General features: G+C 45.2%; 2 protein-coding genes across 5 annotated transcripts in view; one reads left to right on the forward strand and one right to left on the reverse strand.

The window, feature by feature from the left end:
* The window catches only part of LOC115781206 (voltage-dependent calcium channel subunit alpha-2/delta-4-like), a 93142-nt gene that overhangs the window by 40850 nt on the left and 29432 nt on the right, over positions 1 to 22860 (reverse strand). For all 4 annotated transcript variants that reach the window (XM_030730727.1, XM_030730725.1, XM_030730726.1 and 1 more), the window contains 13 exons: positions 22387 to 22464; positions 21428 to 21508; positions 21265 to 21339; positions 20957 to 21043; positions 20707 to 20778; positions 20551 to 20612; positions 19063 to 19130; positions 18865 to 18910; positions 18513 to 18610; positions 18305 to 18395; positions 17764 to 17856; positions 14774 to 14895; positions 14572 to 14640 (listed from right to left, as the gene is read on the reverse strand). In XM_030730727.1, coding sequence (XP_030586587.1) covers positions 14572 to 14640; positions 14774 to 14895; positions 17764 to 17856; positions 18305 to 18395; positions 18513 to 18610; positions 18865 to 18910; positions 19063 to 19130; positions 20551 to 20612; positions 20707 to 20778; positions 20957 to 21043; positions 21265 to 21339; positions 21428 to 21508; positions 22387 to 22464 — 1042 coding nt within the window. The remainder of the gene's footprint in view (positions 1 to 14571; positions 14641 to 14773; positions 14896 to 17763; positions 17857 to 18304; positions 18396 to 18512; positions 18611 to 18864; positions 18911 to 19062; positions 19131 to 20550; positions 20613 to 20706; positions 20779 to 20956; positions 21044 to 21264; positions 21340 to 21427; positions 21509 to 22386; positions 22465 to 22860) is intronic.
* LOC115781208 (leucine-rich repeat and transmembrane domain-containing protein 2-like) lies at positions 1693 to 13075 on the forward strand. The gene is made up of 4 exons (XM_030730728.1): positions 1693 to 2016; positions 10326 to 10464; positions 10869 to 11552; positions 11793 to 13075. Exons 2-4 carry the CDS (start codon positions 10419 to 10421, stop codon positions 12260 to 12262), a joined length of 1200 nt encoding a protein of 399 aa, XP_030586588.1. The 5' UTR covers positions 1693 to 2016; positions 10326 to 10418; the 3' UTR covers positions 12263 to 13075.

Raw genomic sequence — 22860 nt, forward strand, 5'->3', positions numbered from 1 at the left:
ACGGTGGGCAGGTTACAGCCCCGTCACGCAGGCATGGAGACCGACTGGTGACCTGCTGGGAACCACCAGCCACCGGTGAAAAGTGTGTAGTCTCATGAGTGGTTGCGGGAGGTTGCTTGCTGTTGCTGGGTGAAACTGGTTACAAAGAGGTTACAGCACTGCACCAAAACGTCATGTGATCTCTTTGGTCGGTAGCAGGTTGCCGTGGTCACCTGTAGTTTGCTTGGAAAACTTGTCTGCAAACGCTCTTCACTACTCACTGAGCAGAGGTGAAGAAACAGGAAAGGGAGAATTTTCACCTTTAAAGTAAAGGTTTTGCCTTTTAAAATGCATTTGTTTCAGCAACTTTTACTTTGAAGGTGAACATTCTCAGAGGTCAGTTAGTGAGTGTGAGTCCTCCATGCAGTCTGCTAGCCACCAAATCAGTCACAACGAGTGCAGCACCTCCTTGTGTCCGATTTCACCCAGCGACAGCCAGCTGCCACTCACCGTCCGCTCGCGTCATACACATTTTTCCCTGCCGCCTGGAGGTTGCTGGTTTCACGCCTGTGTGACTGAGGCCTAAAGCAGCTTAAATGGTGCCACTCAAAACAGGAAACTTCAGCTGCTGAGTGGGTGACATCACACCCCATTACAACCATGTTTGCATACAGTACCTCTGACCAAAAAGATTTATATCTGTCATATTATTAGGGGTGCAAATTTCAACATCTGGATTAGACGTGAGACTGACCCTGACTCAAGAAGCTGGACCGGACATCAATGAAATGCTTCTGGGAGAGCTAACAGGGAGCATGCTAACTGCAAAGGTTGTATGTTTGCAAAACTTAAACACAACTGTGGTAAAAGTGACTTGACACGACTTAAATGCTTTGATATGATGCGTTTCCTGTTGGCTTCTCTCTCCGTCTCAGCATGTTTGACAGTCTGTGGGTGGAAGCATCATTACGTCTCTGTCTGCTCCACTCTGTGTGCGACTGTTTCATCCTTAATTCTTTTTTGTCTTGTCATTTTTTTATCTTACTAACAAACAGCAATTCAGTGCATTTATATTCTTGGATGTATTTATTTGTCACATTGAATCACTAAGTTAGGAACAATTAGAATAATTCCCAGTCGTTTCCTGAGGATTATGACTTCTTCATTTAAGGCTGGTGTGGGATCAGTGCTCTGTGTGAAGATGAATCGGTGCATCCCTAATTATGTTCTTCTTGTAAGCAAAAGCCCTTAATTTGTACAGCATCCTCAGCAAACAAGAGAAGTCATTAAGTTTTATGATTTGGATGCATGTTAATATTTTTGGAAGCTGCAGTGGTAGCTCTCACTGAGGGGGTACCGATCCTCCACTAGCAGCTTATGCATGTATAAACTCTAATTCCTTAACAACTGTTTTTTTTCAGTCTCTTCTGCATGCTGTAAATTTGCTGCCCTGCTCCGTGCAGCAGGAACTGCACAGAAATACTACAGATTAGGTTCTTCCCCTCTTCATTCAGCGCTCAGCCTGCAGCTGCAACGCACTCTGCTGTTACTATTTCTGTCAAACAGCTTTAATGCACATTACACACTCAATGCAACACAGAGAGGACGGGTGCTCCAGCACACACACATACACACACGCAGCGTTGGCTTCCCTAGCGTGCTCTCTCTCTTTTTTACGTGCAGAGGCTCGCCCGTCCTCAGTCGGAGGGCTGGGTGTGTGCTGGACAGAGCGCTGAACCATCAGAGGAGGCGAAGCGAGCGAGAGATGTGGACAAAGAGAAGGAGAACGAATATGAGCAGTGTTTGATCTGGAATAAAACTCCAGTCCAGCCTCCAGATCCTAGTTTGAACAAAGACTCAAGCCTCTGTTATTTCAGCCTGAAACCACTTTGTGCCCTTGAAGACAGAAAGCTGGTTCATCCAAAACCCCGAAATCGCTGCTTTTAGAGCCGCTTCCCTCCAAATGCTGCAGATGAAGGAGAAGCAGAACAGGTCCTCTCTTCTGTCTCGCTTTGGAGGCTGAAACTGCAGCAGATGGTGAGCGGCTCACGGGTGTGTGTGTGTGTGTGTGTATGTTAACATGCCTTTGAAAGTGTGTGTGTGCACATGTGAGCAGAAATAAGTGGACTCTCCTGCCCACTTTATGTAACTTTAATTTAGTGCTTGTTTCAGCCTGTTTGTTTGTTAAAGCTGCAGCTGACCAGACCTGCAACTTTTCATTTCTGATCATGATTATTTCTCATTTTAATCAGTTATGAAACCTGTTTCATAGAGATTAAAATCACATCTTGAAGACAGTTTAACACTACTGACTAACTGTTGCAGCTCTGCAGCTCCCCACATGTACAGAGAAACTGCCATAAAAGAATGATTTTCCCAGTTTTATTGCTCTGTGCAGAATCCTGTGATGAGCCAGACCTCATCACCCTGCATCAGTGTTTGACTTCACTCATTTTTATGAGCCTGATGGAAAACCAGAAGAGTTGAGGCTGTTACAGAAGCCCATTAATGCCCAGAGTTTGGAGTCACCAGCAAACACGCAGGGCTGAAATCTTTGGCTGTCCACAAACATTAGGCCATGCAAAGTACAAGCTGATGCTTTTAATAGAAAGAGAGTCTAAAAGCATGTGGGAGTGAGCTTGTGTGTGTGTGCTTTTGGCATATATTCAGCGTGTCTGTGTGTTTTTGCTTGCTCCCTGTTGTCTCTCTGCTCGCCTCAGTGTGGATGCTGCAGTGTGTTTGTGCTCTCGGCCTTTTGGTCCCAATGCTCGGCTGCCTGGTTCTCAGGCTGTTTGGAGGAAAAGTGCAGCCATGGGGGGGGGGGGGGGGGGGCTGGCTGTCAGAGGCCATTAAGCAGCTAGCGGGATGCCAAGTTAGAGCCCAGAAAAGCATGGCGATGCTCTGCAGATGAAGCGGGAACGTCACATGGCAGGACTTCAATGACAAAATGTGAACAGTGGAGTTTTAAATCGAGATAATAACCCTCCACTTTTGCACATAAATGGAAAGCTGTTTGCTGATTCCTCCAACACTAGTTCAGCCTAAGCAGATACTGTAAGGCTTAAAGAGAGAACTTTAAGTGAGAATGCTGCTGTTGAATCACTGCACAGTCAGTAAAAATGAGACTAGAATAATAAGAGCAGCATTAGTGGTTAAGTAGTTTCTGAGGAAATGTTTTGATGCCTCAAGGTCTGATTTGATGATCAGAACCACTGCTGGCAGCTACGGGGGACAAAACCCGAATCCGATCAAAGAGAGGTGGTGCTGGGGGGGGGGACTTCACTTCAATTCAACAACAGATTTCTGGAGCACTGACTGTCCATAAGAGGAGCTGTGGTGTTAGCTGGGGATAAATGAACAATGGTTACAGAGTCCTGTAGCCTTTGACCTTCAGCAGATGTCATGAAGGAAAACTGAAACATGTAATTTAGCACACACACATAAATCTGTAGGTGAGAGTCAAAGTCTAATAAATAAATAGCTAAAAGTTTAATTATCAGCCTGATTCAGACATGGCAAAACATAGAAACATAGTTCCAAGGCCACAACCAGCACTTCAGTGTGCCCACCATTTCCTTTGTTCAGTGATGAATGCACGTATGCATTTAACGTCAGAGGACAGCAGACTGGTTCAGATGTCACTTTCCATCATGGGAGGGTTTGGGTGCTTTGAGGACCCCGAGAGCTGCAGGCTTTCAGCTCTGTTAGACCAACAGGCTGACGGCCACAAGCCAGAACAAGGTTCCCCAGGCTGGGGGGCTGAGAACCAAAAATATATATATATCTTATAAAACAACCGTATACAGCAACCATACAACATACTGGGGCTATTCAAGGAATCTAACATAAAAATAAATGCAAATGATGAGGAAATATTTATTTTGACACCCTAAAGTGTGACATGCTGGTAGCTGAGTGTAATTAAACTGATACAAGCTTAGATTCGGTGCTACTGGACTATCAGAGAGAGTCTTTCCAGAGTTAGTGTATAAATACAAACTGTGTGAAGATGGCAAATGGACTAGTATTAAATATAGTCCTTTTCTACTCTGTTTGAGCACTCAAAGCGCTTATTTATATTTACCCAGCAAGGTGCCGCGGTGATTAGCACTGCTGCCTCACAGTTAGCATACCATCTGGAAGGCCTGGGTTCGATTCCACCTTTCCACCTCTCTCTCTCTGTGTGTGTGGAGTGTGCATGTTCTTCCCGTGTCTGTGTGGGTTTTCTCTGGGTACTCTGGTTTCCTCCCACAGTTCAAGCACACATGCACTAACTGGGGTTAGGTTAACTGGAAACTCTAAGTTGCCCATAGGTGTGAGTGTGGATGTTGTCTGTCTCTCTGTGTTGGCCCTGCGACAGGCTGGCGACCTGTTCAGGGTGTACCCTGCCTCTCGCCCTATGGCAGCTGGGATAGGCTCCAGCCCCCCCACGACCCTGAACAGGATAAGCAGAAGTGAATGGATGGATGGATTTACCCATTCATACAAGCACTTCCATGATTAACTAAGCTAAGTGCTTTTATTATCTAACATTCACACATTCACACTCCAACGCTTGCGTTGGAGAGCAACTTGGGATCTTGCCCAAGGATACAGTGGCATGCAGTAGCCTGGAATCAAACCGCTGACCTTCCGATCAGTAGGTGACCTGCTCTACCTCCTGAGCTACAGCCAAGATGAAATTACTGCAATAAAACACCAGGTTCAGCCAGCAGCACCACTCAGGTTCAGGTATGCTGGCCAGTTAAAGCCTGTAGGCCAGTCTCGTGTCAGTTTTAGGCCCCTGCAGAACTTTTTCAGTCACTGTTTTTCAGGTTTTTCCAAACCAGGGAAAACAATCCAAACTTATTTGAATGTTAGAGCAATTCACAACAAAACACCAGTGCTAGGAGCTAACCAAGGTACTGAAAACAAAACCTGTCCAAGCCTCACACAAACTATTAAATATGTGGAACCTGCAAATGAGGCCTTTTTGCATTAGCTTTGGATGGTTTCCTGCACAGTTTGTGGGTTAAACAGGAAGTACAATCAGACAATAAACTGTTATTTTGGGGTCACAGCAAGCAATTTCATTGAAATACATGGGTATCAAACTGGAGTGTTAGAGCCATCAATCAGATTTAGTTCTGAGCAAACTAAGCCAACTAAACAGGAGCCACTTGATTTTGATCAAACTGAGCTTGTGCATCAACGTGTATAAACCAAAGAGCACCAGGTACAGACACTCAGACTTTACCAACAGATCTGAATCCATTCAGTTTGATTTAGTGTGGGTAATGTGGGAGAAACTGTTAACAAGGTGACACTCTCCACACAGAACATCAGATGTGAGCCTGAAAGCAGAGCTGCTGTTTAACCTCCAATAAAGGCAGCAGGACGGCTGGATCGTGCCATCTGTTACTCGACCGCAGCAGCTCAGTGGTTATGAGGTTATGGGCTAACATATGAAGGATGTATATTATTTACCACTGGTCCTGTGAAAGCGACTTAACTGTCAGCCCAAACAAAACAGCAGATGTGTGATGATGGTAAAACACAGAGTGAGCGGGTCAGAGGCTGGACGGGCGGGGGCTCGGGTGGTGGAGGAGGTGTTCTCTGGGATCAGTCGTTCAAACAACATCTGGACTCCTGAGCAGGCATCTGTCCCACTCAGGGATTGAAACTAGAGTTTTAATCTGCGACCCCTCGCTGCTGTGTGGGTGGCGTCTAATCTGGTTGATGGTGCATTTGACAAGCTGCTTCAGCTCAACAGCCGTTTGCTCCCAAAACCTCCGGAAAGTTCAAGCACCGAAGGATCCGAGGGGAATTCCTCTTCACTTTGACAGCTTTTACTGAGACGCTACTGCAGGAGGAGCCCTGCTGTTTCCTGCAGAATAAGGAGCAATGGGGGCTTCTGAAGTGGAAAATGTTTGAACGTTGAAGAGGCACAAAATCCACAGAGAAAATTACAGCAGAGGAGCCCAAACCACAGGAAAGCAATGATTTCAAAGAATTTTACAATCCAATGTTGTGTGATTAGTAGAGCTGGATATTAAACTTCAGTATTTTATGGCACCCAAAAATACATCTCTGACACTACATATCAAAAACTGTCCACTTTGTAGTGAACCTTGTTTCTCCAGGCTCCATACAGGAGAGCATGCACAGCACACTTTCACACTTCTAACCTGTCAGAACACAGGAAAACACAAGCTAGAACAAATCCTCTCTCTGCAGATCCTCAGAGACCATCCTGGTACTGCAAGTCTCAGTCTCAGGGGCTTCTCCACCATTTTTTAAATGGTGTGGAACAGAGAACACAACCAAGGAGAAGGCAGAGAGGTCCCACAGGAGATCTGAATATTCGGGTAGAAATACGGTGCAGAAAACTGGTGTCAAAGTAGCACTACACACAAGATTAATCTTTGTTTGATACTCACTGCACGTTTGACAAAGTGGGTAAAGAAATATTTACTCTTTACTTGAGTAAAAGTCATATTAATTAAGTTTTAGCATCCAGATATACTTCAAGTGCCTAAAGTAATATAATCACATTCAGTCCTGTGAAAAAGAAAGTTTTCACAGGACTCTGCAGCAGCTGTAGAACCTCCATCAGCAGCAATAAGCTGCAGTGATGTTTCCTGTGTGGCTTCATCAGTCTGTCTCATCACTGTGGAGGAGTTTGGTCCACTCTCCTTCACAGCGTAGCTTCAGCTCAGTGAGGTTTGCAGCATTCATTCATGCTCAGCTCTCTGGAGGCCCCCCCACAGCATTCAGCAGGCTGAGGTCTGGACTCTGACTGGGCCGTTGCTGCACCTTCATTCTTGGATCATCGTCCTGTTGGTGACCCAGTTTGGTCCCAGCTTCAGCTGTGGGACAGACGGCCTCACGTGAGCCTCTACAATACTTTGGTCTACAGAGGAGTTCACGGTCCACTCAGTGACTGCAGGGAGCCCAGATCCTCCTCCACCGTGCTGACAGCTGCTCTGAGGTGTTGGTGCTGATGTTTCCTCCAAACGTGCTGCTGTGCATTCTGGACAAACATCTGCACTTTGGTCTGTTTGCTCCAGAAGTCTTTGTGTTTGTTCAGATGCAGCTTTGCAGACCTGAGCTGTGCTGCCATGTTCTTTCAGAGAGAAGAGGCTTTCTGCTGCAGCCCTTCCAAACAGCCAGACCTGTTCAGTCTCTTTCTAACTGTGCTGTCATGACCTTTAACCTTTACCTTACTAACTGAGGCCTGCAGAGCCTGAGATGGAGCCCTTGGGGTTTTTTGCAGTGTCTCTGAGCGTTGCATGGTCTGGGCTCAGGCTGAATTTGCTGGGACGTCCACTCCTGGAAGATCATGTTAATACACACCTGAACGCTCCAGAGCAGCAACCTGCCAAAACGTTCAGCTTTCACAGAGGTGCTCACACCTGCTGATGATCAGGTGATCAGGATTGGATTAGCAGCACCTGCTGTTGAAGCAGTGAGGGTGGACTTACTGGAACATAATTATTGATTCATTAATGTGTACATCGCTTTAACAGCTATATATAAAACTATGACTCTTTATATACTGCTGGTTAGTATTATTTATAATTTACATTTAGTTAAATAACATGTAACTAAAGCTTTATTGTATTCATATTTAAAATATCTGCCTCAATAAAAAGAGTGGCTTATGTCCCTTTAAACAGAAATGTTGATTCATGCAATAGACTAACTCAGGCCTTTACTAGAGCCAGCATCAAAAGTCTACTTAAATAAAAGCATCACATCACCTGCAATGCAACTCCCCCCCCCCCCCCCCCCCCCCCCCCAAAAAAAAAATCATCAGAGTCTTTCCTTAGAGCGGCTCACAGGCTGTATTTTTAATGAATAAACCTGCTGGGAAGATCTGAGTTTGGACCTGACGTCCTCGACCTACACCCAGCAGCCTCGGCGCTCTCGGGGGTGTCCTTAAAAGTCCAAAGAAGGAGACGCCAAGTAGGGCAGAGAGGAGGGCAAGCTACAAGGAAGGAGCGACTGAGGAGAGAACCAGCAGAAAAGCAGCCAGGAGCAACTTCACATTCTGATAAACAGAAGATGACAGACCAGCCCCTACGTTTGTTTCTGGTCCTCGGCTCACAGCTGCGCACGCTGGTGAGTGTGCAGCGGTGGGTGAGTGCAGAGTGCTGATGGTGCACACTGGTGCACGTTAATCCCAAAGTAAAGAGATCACAATAAAGACGTCACGATGGACTTTGTACTTCCATTGTTCATCTCTGTCTGCAGGATTTATGGAAGGTGAGACTTTGTTCTTTTCATAAATACTTCCTGTTGTTTCATCTTTGTCTGTTGTTACCAACATCAGGAAGCAGGAAGGTCATTTCCTCTGCGTGCTCATCCTCCTAAAGGCAGCTACAGCTGTAGATTAAATGCAAATGCCAGCTGTCCCTCTAAGTCTTACTTCAGTCCCCTTCAGTGTGTTAGCACAGTGCAGCCAGTATAGTGGGTTCCTCTGCTTTGGTTTCTCTGAGGTGACAGCTTCTGATGAGGACAGTCTAATTCTGCAGACACTCTGAGCACCGGTACTTACTGTACATTATCCTCTGTTCATACACAGGGGATCTGCCTGTCAATATCATCCCAGGATTAAAGTCCTGACTTTGCACTTACAGTTTCTGCTCTCTTGATGATGCAAAGTGACGTCAAATACTCTTTGAGAGTGTCAGCAGCCTCTCTCTGTGAGCCATTATCTCCCTTCTATACCTGCATTGTAATTTCTCCTGTTTTTTAATGTCAGTTGTGCCCTGAAGGCACCTTTCTGCCTCACACAGTCCACAGCAGAGTGACGGACGTCTTTGTGCCAACTTAACAAAAGAAAGACCTGCAACAAAAGAAAGACCTTGAGGCAGCATTTCTCTTTATAGCAGTTAAAGATGGATGATGGAGTGACAGCACCTTCATTTTTCCACTGCAGCTTTATCTCCCCTGCACACTTCGCTCTGCATATCCGAAGTGCCTCAAACATCCAGAGACATCAAAAGAAGGAAAGCGAATGATTGAGAGAATCATCAAAAAATTGAAACGTTTTTCTTGATTGCATGAGTGAAACAATGCTGTACTGTAACTGCAGCGCACGGGAGCTGCGCGTGGGCGTTCAGAAGACAAAAGTTGGCAATGACTTTCCTCTGATGTTGGTGGATGAAAACACGGAGGATTATTCCACTTCACCATGAAGCACGCTGTGTGTTTTCTCTGAGCAGTACAGAGGAAGGATGAAGAGGATTGAGGGCATGCAAAGAGCTGCCCGCTACAGCGCAATCTTCTAACCTCACCATACTCCACTTAATCTCACATACTGAGCTGTGCTCTTTATGGTTACACTGAAATGAAAACAGACTTGTTGAAGGCCAGAAGGACAAAGCATGCAGGGAGTGAGGAAATCTTTCATTTGCTTCAGTGTTGAACCAGATGAACCAGTGTCAGTGCACGTGGAGCTCAAAGTGAGCAACATCATTCTGAATAAAGGATCACAAAGATGACCTGTTAAATTAAAAGGTGGAGTTTTGCTTGTTTGAGTTTTGCAACCTTAGAGCTGACAATTCTTCATCAAACTAATTATGCAGCTGATGTGAGGCTGATTACTAATATTTGGAACTATTTTTATGTCAATAGTAACTGAGAGGGTAAAATTTGTTTCATTTTCACTTTGAAACTCCACAGTCCCACTTAACCTACACCCCACCGCCAACAGTATTCACTCATCTGCTTTACATGAACCTGAGCAACATCCATCATTAATCCAGAGGCTTTAATATGATGTGGGCCCACCCTCTGCAGCTATAACAGCTTCAGCTCTTCTGGGAAGTCTTTCCACAGGTTTAGGAGTGTTTATGGGAATTTCTGACCATTCTTCCAGAAGCACATCTGTGAGGTCAGACACTGATGTTGGAGAGAAGGCCTGGCTCACAGTCTCCACTCTAATCCATCCCAAAGGTGTTCTATCAGGCTGAGGTCAGGACTCTGTGCAGGCCAGTCAAGTTCTTCCACACCAAACTGGCTCATCCATGTCTTTATGGAGCTGCTTTGTGCACTGGTGTGCAGTCATGTTGGAACAGGAAGGGGCCATCCCCAAACTGTTCCCACACAGTTGGAGCATCAAATTGTCCCAAATGTCTTGGTCTGCTGAAGCATTCAGAGTTCCTTTCAGTGGAACTAAGGGGCCGAGCCCAACTCCTGAAAAACACCCCCATTCTTTGACTGATGTTTGCAGAAGTGGTCTGCATGCCTAGGTGCTGGGTTTATACACCTGTGGCCGTGGAAGTGATAGGTGAGTGAATGCTTTTGGCACTATAGTGTATTAATATTGACCTGTGCATGTGCATTTTTGTATCTTTCAGGACGTTCACAGCTGGATGTTAGCGTGACCCAGCAGAGAGAAAAGAAACAGCTGGATGGCAGCCTGAGGGCTCAGTGGAGTTGATGTGGCAGACATGAAGACCCAGTACCAGTATGGACGAAGTCATCTGGAGAGACTGGGTGAGTCCATATATATAACCTATATAATGAAAAGCCTGAGAGGCTGCAGCACTGGAGACTGAGACCAACGTGACTCAGTTTCATGTGTTTATATTATAACACTCCTCTGGAAACTTACTGAAACTAAATAAAGCTGAATGTCAAAACTGGAAAAAAGAATAATAAATAACTAATATTAAAACAGAAAACTTTAATAACACCAGCCTGATGCCTTCGTTCATGCTCCTGTCCTTACGGACAGATGTTCTCCACATGGCTCACTTTGAGTGATCTGCTTATATCAGAGAAAAATCTGAAACTGAGGCTTAAAAGTCCACAACATTAAAATGAGTTCAGCTTAAATGTCTCTTAAATGTGTGGTGTTTCGTTTTAAAGGATGCTCTTCTGTTTGTCGTGTCTTTCAGTGTACGCGGCTCTGTTCACTCTGGTGTTGGTTCTGCTGGGACTTCTGGGCTCCGTCACTGGCTGTCCCGGTGTCTGCTCCTGCTATGGTAACACGACTGACTGCACTGCTGTCGGACTCCTCTCTCTGACGCCCATCGTCGGGCTGCTCGCCCAGGACTCTCTGGCCCTCCGCCTACCCCAGAACAACCTCTCTTTCCTGAGCAAAGCTGAGCTGTCCAATTTCAGCAGCCTGGAGGTGCTGGATCTTTCCCAGAACCACTTTTCCACCCTGCAGCCTGGAGCGTTCTCAGGCCTGAGCAGCCTGCACTGGTTAAATCTGTCCTCCAACTACCTCGGTAAACATCTGGCAGGCTTTGAACTCAACAGCAGCACAGTGACAGTCCAGGGCTTGAATGGAAGTCAGGGGAGTGTTGGACTGAGCAAGGAGGTTTTCAAGGGGCTCTGGCAGCTGCGGGAGCTTGATCTATCCTCCAACGGTCTCATGTGGCTGCCCAAGGGCCTGCTGGATGGGCTTCAGAGACTCACCTGGCTGTCTCTGGCCAGCAACCTGCTTGTGACCCTGGACAGAGTCACATTTGAGCCCCTGGTGGGGCTGCAGCACCTCCTGCTGGTGGGAAACCCCTGGAAGTGTGATTGCAAGCTGAGAGACTTCAAGCACTGGATGGAGTGGTTGATTTACAGGGGTGAGCAGGGCTGCTAGCAGGCCTCTCCGTATCTCAATACTCTAAGACCGTCTGGGGTGTATAATCTAAGCAATTAATCTCCATTCTGCAGGATGGATGTATGCTGAGCAAAGACATCTAAGAGTATAATGACCTCTGCCATTGTCTTTCAATCCTTCCCTGTCTCTCCTGGTTCCCTTCTTCTTTCCCTTCCTCCTCCTTTCGCCCCTTTTGTGTGTTCCTTCTCCATCTGTCTTATAGATGGGCAGGTAGATGCGATGCAGTGCAGCCTCCCAGGGGATCTGAAGGGCAGGGACATCCGCAGCGTGCCAGCCGAGATGTTCAGCTACTGCCTCCAGAGTCCAAACAAGGAGGGTGCCCCCCGGCCTCTTTGCATGCCCGGCCGGGTTGGCAGCGCTGATGACTGCGTCCGCCAACGCTACAGACCCGTGAGTGTTCGCCGGGCACAGGGCACGCAGATAGTCGCGGCTGTGGTGTGCGGCACAGTGTGCGTCATGATGGTGGTGGCAGCGACTTACGGCTGCGTGTACGCCTCCCTGGTAGCTCGCTACCAGAAAGAGATGAAGAGCCGCGGGCAGCCGCTGATGGCCGAGTCTGGAGCCGACACCGACCTGGAGGACGGGCAGACGTCATCCCCGACCTCACTGGAGGAGACGCCGCCCAAAGAGGCCTGCGGCTTCGTGCACAGTTATCGAATCAGCAGTTTCTGATACACCGATGGCTGTTTTTGCTCTTCAGCTCTCAGGTCTGCAGAGAGCTCACAGGGTGAAACTCTCCGGGTGGGGACTGACTGTACAGCTTAATGGAGCAGACGAAATCTGGTCTGATCCTGCAGCACGCCTTTTAATGTATGGATGCTCTGTGAATTGTTATTCCCTGCGCTGCATCCCTCAGCCAGCTCTGAAACTTCTCTCAAGCTGCTGTTTGGCACTTCTGCACCTTGACTTCCCTTCATGTGTGTTTTTATTTCTCTTGTTTTTTAGAAACATGAAATAACATTTAGGTTCTGTCTTTGCATCTGAGCCCAAGAAGCACAAAGTCAAAAAGTACAAATGTCTGTGAATGTGTGACATTTCTCCTGATGTTTGCTGCAAAAATGATTTTTCTCCCGATCAGCTGTACGTGTTTTACGTTCCCCGTTCTGCAGAATGATTCTTGCCTGTTCGGTGGAGGCCCTGCTGCATCCCCTCAGACACTTTAAACCACACCAGAGTCCCGCTGCTGTCAGGCAAATGCTGCTTTAAGCTTCATCACAGGTTAACTGCATTCAAACAATACTAGAGCTGTACTGCCGCCTAGAGGGCAAGCTTAGAGCTGCAACAGCTTCTAATCCAGCACAAAGAAACGCTCAACAAGTAACAGCTATGACTACTACTATCTCCAACACTGTCGAGTAAAGGAAGTGTGAGGATATCAGCTCACGTGTGCTCTGACGTACGAAGGTGTGTGTTTGGATTCATTTTCTGGGTTAAGCACATGAAAAAAAACCTGAACCCTAATTAAACTCAAGGACTGTTAATCATGCTGGAGGTAATAAACTATTTATTTATCTAAACTGGATATTTTTTTCCTTCTTAGATGCATCACAGCCACAATTCAGCCAGTGACAAACACCAGCATCAGTCAGGACGTCTCTCATTCATCAGATTCATTATTAAACAGCTCAGCATCAGCATCTTTGGATGTTTTCTACCTGTCAGTTTTCTTAATTGTTTCATCTAAAAAGGTTTAAAAATTTACCATCTAGTGTAGGTTCTACTGACAAAAATGATGTATGTCTTTAAGGCAAGCATCCTAATGATGTTTAACCTTGCATTACTCGTGCATGCCCCAGATTGATTTCGGTCCATTTCACAACCTCCAAATAATTGCTCCCAAACACCAGTGAGAGGATCACTTCTTCACAGAGTCTTCTCCAAGCCGTCTCTTTTCCTCAGACCAAAGGAGGAGACGTTCCCTTGAGCCGAGTTTCCACTGCAGGTTAATTAGAGTTTTCCCGCTGCTGTTGCTTTTTGACACGCTTCATGTCACATACCACACAGGGATTTTAGTGACCGCTGTGTGACCTGCAGTGTTTGACACATCACCTTTTGGTACTTGCCTAACTTTCTTGAAAAGTAAGCATAAAAAAAGGCCACTATTTACACCTGAAAACCAAAATTAGAGCAACTGGAACCGATCCACTGAAAAGCCTTTGGTCGCTGCACTGTCTCAAACTGAGGCTGGCTCCAAAAGCGACTCAGTCCCCACAGACGCCCATGTGAAAATGTAAAACCTTACAGCAGAAATGAACACGTTTACAGTCCGCTACAAAAAAAAAACAGTCTCTGTAACTCAGAGTTTTTCTGTCCCACTGTCACCAAGCACTTCCTCATAGGGGGTCGTTTTGACTGCTGGGTTTTCTCTGTAATTACTGACAAGTCTTTACTTTACAGTGTAAAGCACCTTGAGGAGACTGTTGTGATTTGGCGCTATATAAATAAAACAGAATTAAATTAAAACATTAGGGGTGTGGCCTCTTTGACTGACAGGTGGCTGTAGCTGCTAGCTGCCTGCTAGGCTTCACCTCAGCTAACTGGAGTCCCTGAACTGGATCTGACCACAGACCAGTGGGTCACTGTAGCTGCAGCATGTCCATCCTTCATATACACTCTATGGCTCAGCATGGTTAAAGCGTGATGCAGTCACCTGACTTCACACCCTGTGACAATAACAAATTAAAACATAAGCTCAAATTTAATTATCTAAAAAACTCAGTGGAAATATTTTTACTTTATTCAAATCTTCTCCTCTTTTAGTTCATGCTACGCGTGCTGCTGTGGCTCCAGCTTTGGTTGTCACATTATTCAAAAGAAAAAGTATTTTTACTATAGAAAGCTCTACTGGTTGTGATCTTGGGTTAATTACGGAAACAGTGAGCAGGAGGAAAACTCGATGATGACAGCGTGTGCCGTGCATGTTTGCGATGAAGGCGATGAAGGAGATGAAGGAGGTGAACATCACCAGCAGTGAAACTCACCTCCAGCCATGGCCGTCTGTCCTTCAGAGGACACGGTCACTGATGTCGTCGCTATGATGTACTTCACTCCTGATGGGCAAAACATTTAGCGCAGCATTAACTAAAGATCACCTGAATGTGGCGCCATTGAGCTACTTTTTGTTGTGCCGACTCAATAACCTAGAAAAGCATGTTAAGGGTTAAGGAGAGGTCACAGACAAACCTTTGTCATTGACCGGGTAGTAGAAGAATTTTCCAGGAGTGTTTTCTGCAGCCAGGCGGTACCACAGAGGGAAGTGATCGATGGTGAACAGATTGTCTTTATCGGCTGGAGTCAGGAACTTCCTGCAAAGTGAACAAGCAGATAAGATTTTACTGTGGAATCCACTGAGAGGCTGAACTGATGAGTGGGCAGCTGGATGCTTTATTATTTCATGGTGTACCCTTGTGCCAAGCTTTTATTAAATCACAAAAATGGCCAAAGGTGGGATCCAAACTGTTTTTATGCTACTGATGAATATTTTTTGACCTCAGTCACTTCACAGAACTCAGAGCTTACAAACTCTGAGGCCCACAGCAGGAAGCAGCTGCAGCAACGAGACTTTAACCGGCCCTGAAGTGTGAAATTCAAAATAGGAGGGTGGGAGAAGATATGGCTCTGCCCTTAGTGCTCTCACCCGTCCACAGCAGCTGAATTATCTAGTTATCAAATATCAAATAAAAGTGCTAAAAAGCTGCAGCTGGGAGGGCACCAAAAAATGCTGGTCTGAAAGCTGAACCTCTATCATCATGTCTGCCATGATTTTCTTAGCATGAAGTTTGCTCTGTAACACTGGATAAACCCAGAGGAGACACTTCAGCAGCAGAGCGCACATTAACATACATTATTCTGACTGAATTTAAGAACATAAAGTCTGACCATCTTCATCAATTTACATGCTGCTCACAGCGCTCTGCTCCCTGCATGAGTCTTCATGGGATTCAGACTTTAATCTAAGATCCTGCTGATCGTTCTGAGTCACATTAATTGCAGCATTTTGACAGATAATTCAGTGTTAATACAGATCTGAGAGAGGGAGACCGTGATCTGTGGTGTTGGATACCTGGATGACTGCACTTGTGTTCATGGACTGAATAAAAAATCTTCAACACTGCAAATCTATTGGCTCACTGTAAAAATATCTGGATTGCCTGCATGTGCCTTACGTTGTGGCTGCAGACGCTGAAAGGGAAACTCCTACAAATACAGATTTAATGATGCAGCTGCAAAAATAACTGCGTCCACAGCACCAGAGCAGGAAAAAACCGTGACAGGCGGGTGGCTCTCAGCTGTGAGCGCAGAGCTGAAACTTTGGCACTCAGTCCTCAGGCCGAGTGTTTCTGCTCTTCAGTAATAACAGCAGGACGTTACTGAATCTGAGCAGAACTGAACTAAGCTGTGTTTCAGGCTTTTAGTCGATTTTCTGCATGAAGATCGGCACACAATGAAAACATCTCTGCATGTGTCAGCAGCGTGCAGACAGACAGTGTTAGTGTGTCAGACTTCAGTAAGTACACACAGCCTCAAACAGTGCAGAAAATCTATGCACATGGCACAGTGACAGCACCTTCATTAACTCAGGATCTGACAGCAGCTGATGTTGGTGTTAATAACGCAGCTCTCGTCTGATAAATCCTGCACTCCACCTGAATCTCCGTCCTCAGGACCTCACACAGTTTTTCTCAGGTGAGTTCACTCTTATAGAAGATGAAACACATGTAAAACCTGCTTACGCTGGATTGTTTCTGACATCAGTCGCGCCTTCATCAACCTTACCCCCTCATCAGTGCGCTCGTTTCTGAGTCGCTAATCTGTGCTGCTATTGGCAGGTAATTATTGAAATGAACTGACTGCATCTCTGCATGCACTGCTTTGCTGCACTAAATACTGGCTCTGCACCAGCAGCAAAGAGGCATCACCTCTGCAGCACTTCAGAGTGTTGATCTTTGATTTATTTATACATTTTGTTTCTCTTGTCAGGGCTAACTAGAAGCATTACATCTGATCACAGCTTTTAAAAAGGCTCTGATCAATATTACAGTCATTATCGTTCCAGTCACTGCAGATAAAACTGATTGAACATGCAGGGTAATGACAGCAGCTGAGATCAGCTACACTGACAGTTTAAAATGAGTGATGGCACACAAGGTTAGAGGCATGTTTGAGCACAGCCATAAAGCATCTGAACAACCATAAGGATGCATTCAGTTGTAAAAATGCAAATGCAATATGAGTTTGAACTATATTAAAAACACAGCTGCTGAAAACAGGACAAACACTGGAAGGTCTGCAGTAACAGAGGCACACAGACAGAAGGAAAGAGTCCACACAGTGGCCTCAGGGTGCTGATAATGTGGTTGTTCAGCCGGGGTTATTGCTTTCATGGCGAGGAGAGAAATGTTCCTGTTACCCTGCACGGGAACATCTGACTGCAGCACTGCAGTAAGAATCAGTTTGATGACGCTCAGGTCCTGCCAGAGCACTGAGCTGCAGACTGCTTATTTAATATCAGGCCGAAGAGCTCATCAGCTGAGAGAGGATTTCCTGTATATTAATCAATTAAAAACTCTGTAACAGTAAACTGTAACAAACTGCTGTAAAAATGTGATTGAAGAAAAAGTTGCTGTACATTTGTGGCTCCTCCTAGCACAGTGTTTGATGGTGAGACTGATGAAGTTGCTGTCTTTGGACTGGTTCACTAACTGGGGAGTAGCTCCAGCCCCCCCCCCCCCCCCCCCCCCCCCCCCCACCACCACCCATCAATGAGCCTGAGCCCGACTAAACTGAGAGGTTTGTGTAGATATTAGAAGTTTGTTGACTCAGGTATCTGTGCTGTAGCTGTGAATACCTGTAAATACCTGATGATCGTAGACAGTAAATAAGAGCACTTTGTGGCAGGTTAGCAGGAGCCAGAAGCCCTTTTTGATAAACACCTTTTTCCTGTGTTTTTGGTTGGATACCTCTCAGTTATTTTGCTTTTTGGTAGGAAGCTTCTGTTGATTGTTTCGGGCAAGGCTCATCTCTGCAGTGAACAATCTGCTACAAAAATGTTGGACGTCACGTTATTGTAGGCAAACGCTTCAGAACATAACACTCGAGTTTCAGCCATTAAAAAAGTGAATTGTTGTCATTTTTTCAGCTTTGTTGTGTTTTGCACTTCGTTGCAGTCTTACTTTGCCACTCTGGTCTCCACTCCTGTGTATCTCACAACCCTCATCAGGCCCGAACGAGTACCGAGGAAAGCCGTCTCAACCCCCGGCTCCACCCTGCAGACGGACAACACGAACACAACGTAAAGAACAACAGTTTCTACTTCCTGTTTGAAGTTTATCAGTGAAATCAGCTGTTCATAAAAACACTGTCTGTGACAGCATCATCATGGTAAGAACGGACACATTTTGAGTAGATGCATCGATGTGAGCATCCTAGGTCACGCGGTTCTGGAGTTATCTGCTCATGAAGTTGAAAATTGGCCTCCTGGATGACGACAACACCCCACAGCACAACAAGCTGCAGATTAATGACCCTGAAACATCACACGTTCAAAGAAACGCCCCAAAAGATTTTACAGCACCAGTGAAACATCCTCACTTTCTCCATCATCTCTGAAAGGTGCCCAGACAGAAACAGTCTGAAGAGGTGTGTGTGTGTGTGTGTGTGTGTGTGTGTGTGTGTGTGTGTGTGTGTGGTAACCAATCATTTAACGCGCCTCACCTGTCGTTGAGCATCAGGGCGTTCCAGTACGCCTCGAGTGGAGCCGTGACCACGGCGTCAAACAGTGTCTGTGAGAGCAGCACCTCATCACCTGGTTAACAGAAAGTGTCACTTGAATAAAACTACATTCAAGGTCACAATGGACCAAATTTGATTTCATTTTGAAATGAAAACAGAAAAAGGGAACAAACAAAATGAGTTCCCCTACACTCGAGGTCAGGCTCCTTCCCCAGCAGGTAGCGGATGGCGGCCTGCAGTTGGGAGTACTTTCGGTGAGCGGGGTCGATGTCCGTCTCACAGTAAGTCCTGAGGGAAACAGATGGGAGTTTGATTCTAGATGCAGAGGTCAAAGTAAAATATTCCACAGGACAATAACACAAATATACACAGCTCAAAAAATTTAAAGAACTCTTTGAAAACACATCAAATCTCAGTGGGAAAAACATCCTGCTGTGTATCTGCACTGACATGGACTGGGTGGTGTTAGGAATGAAAGGATGAACTGACTGAAACCTTCTGTCCTAAATCATCAGGTTCTGTTTTTGAAGATTCAGACGTACCACTCAGAGGCGATGGTGAGATCCGGCGAGGTCAGGTCGTGCAGCCCTGACAAGGAATGTATAAAACGTTTAGTGAGTTCACATGAAAACACAGAAGTCTACTTTACTTTGCTTCAGTGATGCACAGCATGCAGTTCACAGTCTCCACACAGCTCCCAGCGTGAAGTCTGTGCTGAGGGGGACCGTGGAAAACCTCACCTTCTTCCACAGATACATTTCCCGTAAACATGAGCTTCCCGTGACCCTTCGTCAGCACCATGCCGAAGCTGCAGAGACACAAAAGAGGAGACGGTGAAGGACTCTGTGGACACCGGTTTCACTTCTGGACTGTACCGTATGTCGTGCTGCCCTCTAGAGGTCAACGTGCGAATGTACAGTAAAGAAACATTTTGATCCATGCCTTGGTATTTTTTGTTTTCTTTCCTTTTACAGACCATCTGCACACACACACTATTTCCTGAACTCACACACTCTAACTGTGCAATATTATATCATTCATACTGAACAATATCTATCACTCCTATATAATATCCAATATTCATTCAACAACTGCAATACTCACATCTTCATTATTATATGTATACACTTGTTTTATCTTTTACAACGTATGTATTTTTATATTTTTATACTTTTTATTTTCTGTATATTTTTAGAAGTTCTAAATTATATTTTAGAAAGTTTGACTTTCATGACCGAGGACCTGCCCGAACAGCCGAGTGTCCCACAGAAAAAGTGACAGGATGTCTCCATTATTGAAACCGTTCACCGTTAGAAGTCTTTCCCCAGCAGGCGGCCCGAGGTCAGAGCTCAAACATCTTCATCAAACTAAAACAGGAGTCCAGTTACTTTTTACAGAGCATCACAGAAAAGCAGCCACCGAATCCCACGATTTCCCTGGTGTTTCAGTCACTGCTCCCATCAACATGAGATTAGATTCAGATTAACTGAAGTTCTTGTGCTCGGCCCTCAAACCTTACAAACATGCTGTCTAACCACATACTTGCTCTGGATGGCGTTACCTCGGCCTCTGGAGGAAACAGTTGTTGTGATTTGGTGCCGTATAAATAAAACTGAATTCAACTGAGTTTAATGTGAAATCCTTTCATTTAACTGCTTAATAAATGTATTAGACCAGCACCCAATGTAAGGTTTAAGGTAAATGAGTATTAGTTTTATTTATCAATTACCAAAATCATGTTTCATGTTTCTGTAATGGTTAATCCACCAGCATGCACGAGCTCTTTCATCAACACGATGGCTTTAAAGCTAAAATAGTGGCTGTTATCCATAAATCTTCTAATCTACTGAAAGAATAGTAAATGTGATTTATTAAGAAGTCGTGTACTTGTGTTCCTGAACAGGCTGAATGTTGGATTTGTTTCATTTCTGATCATTTGGGTATAAAAACGTGAGTCCAGTTTGTCATAAATAACAATATGATTTTTATCTTTAGACATGTTTCTGACAGATTTCCTAACGATTCCTGTTTTCTTGGTTTCGTGGCCGGTGGTCTGATGCATTTGATAAATGTTATCCTGTAAATTAAATGCAGAATCGACTGAAACGGGACTGAAGATTCAGCGGGTCACGAGGTCACGTCAACCAAGAATAAAGAGTTATGAACCCTGATGGATCTTTTTAGGAACGCTGAGTTACTGTTGAACCAAAAGATACCTGCAGATTTACCTGAAAGGTGTGTCATCGATGTTGGTGTAGTAATATTGGTTGGTGAGGAACAGAGGCCTTTTCTGTCGAATGAACAGGAGGAGAGTCCAAATTAAAAACAGGCCCCTTTAAACTCAAGATTAAAACAAAGTGTATGACGGGTTGTATCAGTCTTACCCCTTTATCCACCGATGCTCTGACATTCAAGCTGAGGGTGCCCGTTTCTCCTTTCACCATGGCTGTCCTCAGCTGAAAGTACAGTGAAAAGAAGCTCTAAGTTACTTTTCACGTGTTTCTGCTGAACCTGGATCCTCTCTGCACCATGAATGCGACAGCTTCGGTTTCCCTTCGCTGCTTCTGGAACTTTGACACTGACATGATCTCTGAATAAAAACATTCGGTCCTGAAATCATCTGTTTGTGTTTACCAGCTCGTCCGTGTCCTCCCACTCCACCTCAGACAGATCCACACTGTTGTAGTTGGGCTTTGGCTTCAGTTTCTTTCCGTCTTTGTACTGTAGGACCAAAGAGGCACTGTTACTGAGCGTGTGTGTGAAATACTGTACAGACCTGCTCATAAATATTTAATACCTTTCCCTCTTACTGCACCCTTCAGGAGATTTGCTAAACTTTTATTACTTTAAATATAGCTCAGGTAAATCAGAGCTGCTGCCACGGGGCCCTTGGACTAAATTTGTCTTCTGTAGTTCCTGAAACCTGTGGAAACAGAACTCACCAGAGGTCGAAGGTCAGGGTGAGCCAGGATGTAGCCGTTGTTGTTGAGGAGGAAGGCGTAGCCGTGAGCTCCCAGCTGAGAGGAAACATTCAAAGCTTTTATTGTGAAACCTCATTTTGACATTAAAATAAAGCAGAAACAAACAGACGGAGCTGAAGCTCACCATGTAACGGGGTGCCAGCTTCATCACCTCCATCAGTGGGATGTCAGAGCCAACCACACCCAGCAGGATCCCATGGGACAGCTGGAGACAGGGTCAAACCTCAGAGTTATTAAACTATACCAGCCACTGTGGTTTGTGTCCTGCTTCTTTCAGAGCGTAAAGTGGTCGCTGTTCAAAATGGTTCTTGGAAGAAAACTGACAGACCTGACGCCCCCTACTGGTCTCATGTGGTAGTTTATAAATATTCTGTCTCCGAGGCTGTCCGAAGGCCACGCCTAAACTTCAAGACACCCACATTCTTATTCAATTCAATTCAATTTGATTTATGTAGCACCAAATCACAACAGTCACCTCAAGGCGCTTTGTATTGTGGGTAAAGACCCTACAATAATACAGAGAAAACCCAACAGTCAAAACGACCCCCTATGAGCAGCACTTGGTGACAGTGGGAAGGAAAAACTCCTTTTAACAGGAAGAAACCTCCATCAGAACCAGGCTCAGGGAGGGGGGGTCATCTGCTGAGGGGGGGGAGAGACAGACAGGACAGAAGACACACTGTGGAAGAGAGCCTTATGTGTGCAAAGCAGCATCAGGGCCATCGGCTTCTTCTGCTTTGGAACAAACGCATGTTTCCCTGTTTCCCACAATGCTTTGTTAAAGCTTTAAACTGCTCTGAGTTACAGGAGGTTACAAAAAGAATCAAAGCATCACAGGTTTTCATCCTCTCAGCACAAAGTATGTCAGGGTGTGCAGCTCAGTTATTATTTAGACAATGCTTCTAAACTGCCCAGATGAGTCCTGGGAGGTTCACTACACTTATTAATAACCAGCCAACGTGCTTCAATAAAACAACAGTTACTGATAAATTCCTGCTCCTGAGCTTGACTGAGGAATCCTTCATGTATCTATTCATTTACTGCACAGGCATGCTGTTCTTCATCATTACAGCTGACACTGACCGTCTCCTTCTTCTTGCTGAACACCGGCATGGCCACTGAGGTCATGAGCAGCAGACTCTGAGCCTTGGTGGTGAAGAGCTGAGGGGAGGAGAAGGTCGGACACAAAGTGGGATTATTGGAAGTATCCACAGATAGAAACGATAAACACATGTGTAAAAGGTGCAACACGGTGCTACTGTCCACACTACAGACGTCTCTTTGTGCATCCTAATGCTGTGTGTTTATATTTTCATTGTTCTGGCTCTTTTCCATGTGCAGACTTTATTCTTTATTCTCCTGTTATATTCTTACCCTGGTGTTTCAGTTTGATATTAAATTATTACTATTGCAACTGCTGTTACTCCATTTTAATCATTTTTAAAAATATGGTCCTATCATGTTTCTGTACATTTTTATAGATTTTATTATTGTATATTTAGAATCTGTTTGCTTTGACTGGAAAGCACTTTGAGTCATCTCTTACTGTGAAATGAT

Source organism: Archocentrus centrarchus, chromosome 6 (genome assembly GCF_007364275.1).
Source record: "Archocentrus centrarchus isolate MPI-CPG fArcCen1 chromosome 6, fArcCen1, whole genome shotgun sequence".
NCBI lineage: Eukaryota > Metazoa > Chordata > Actinopteri > Cichliformes > Cichlidae > Archocentrus > Archocentrus centrarchus.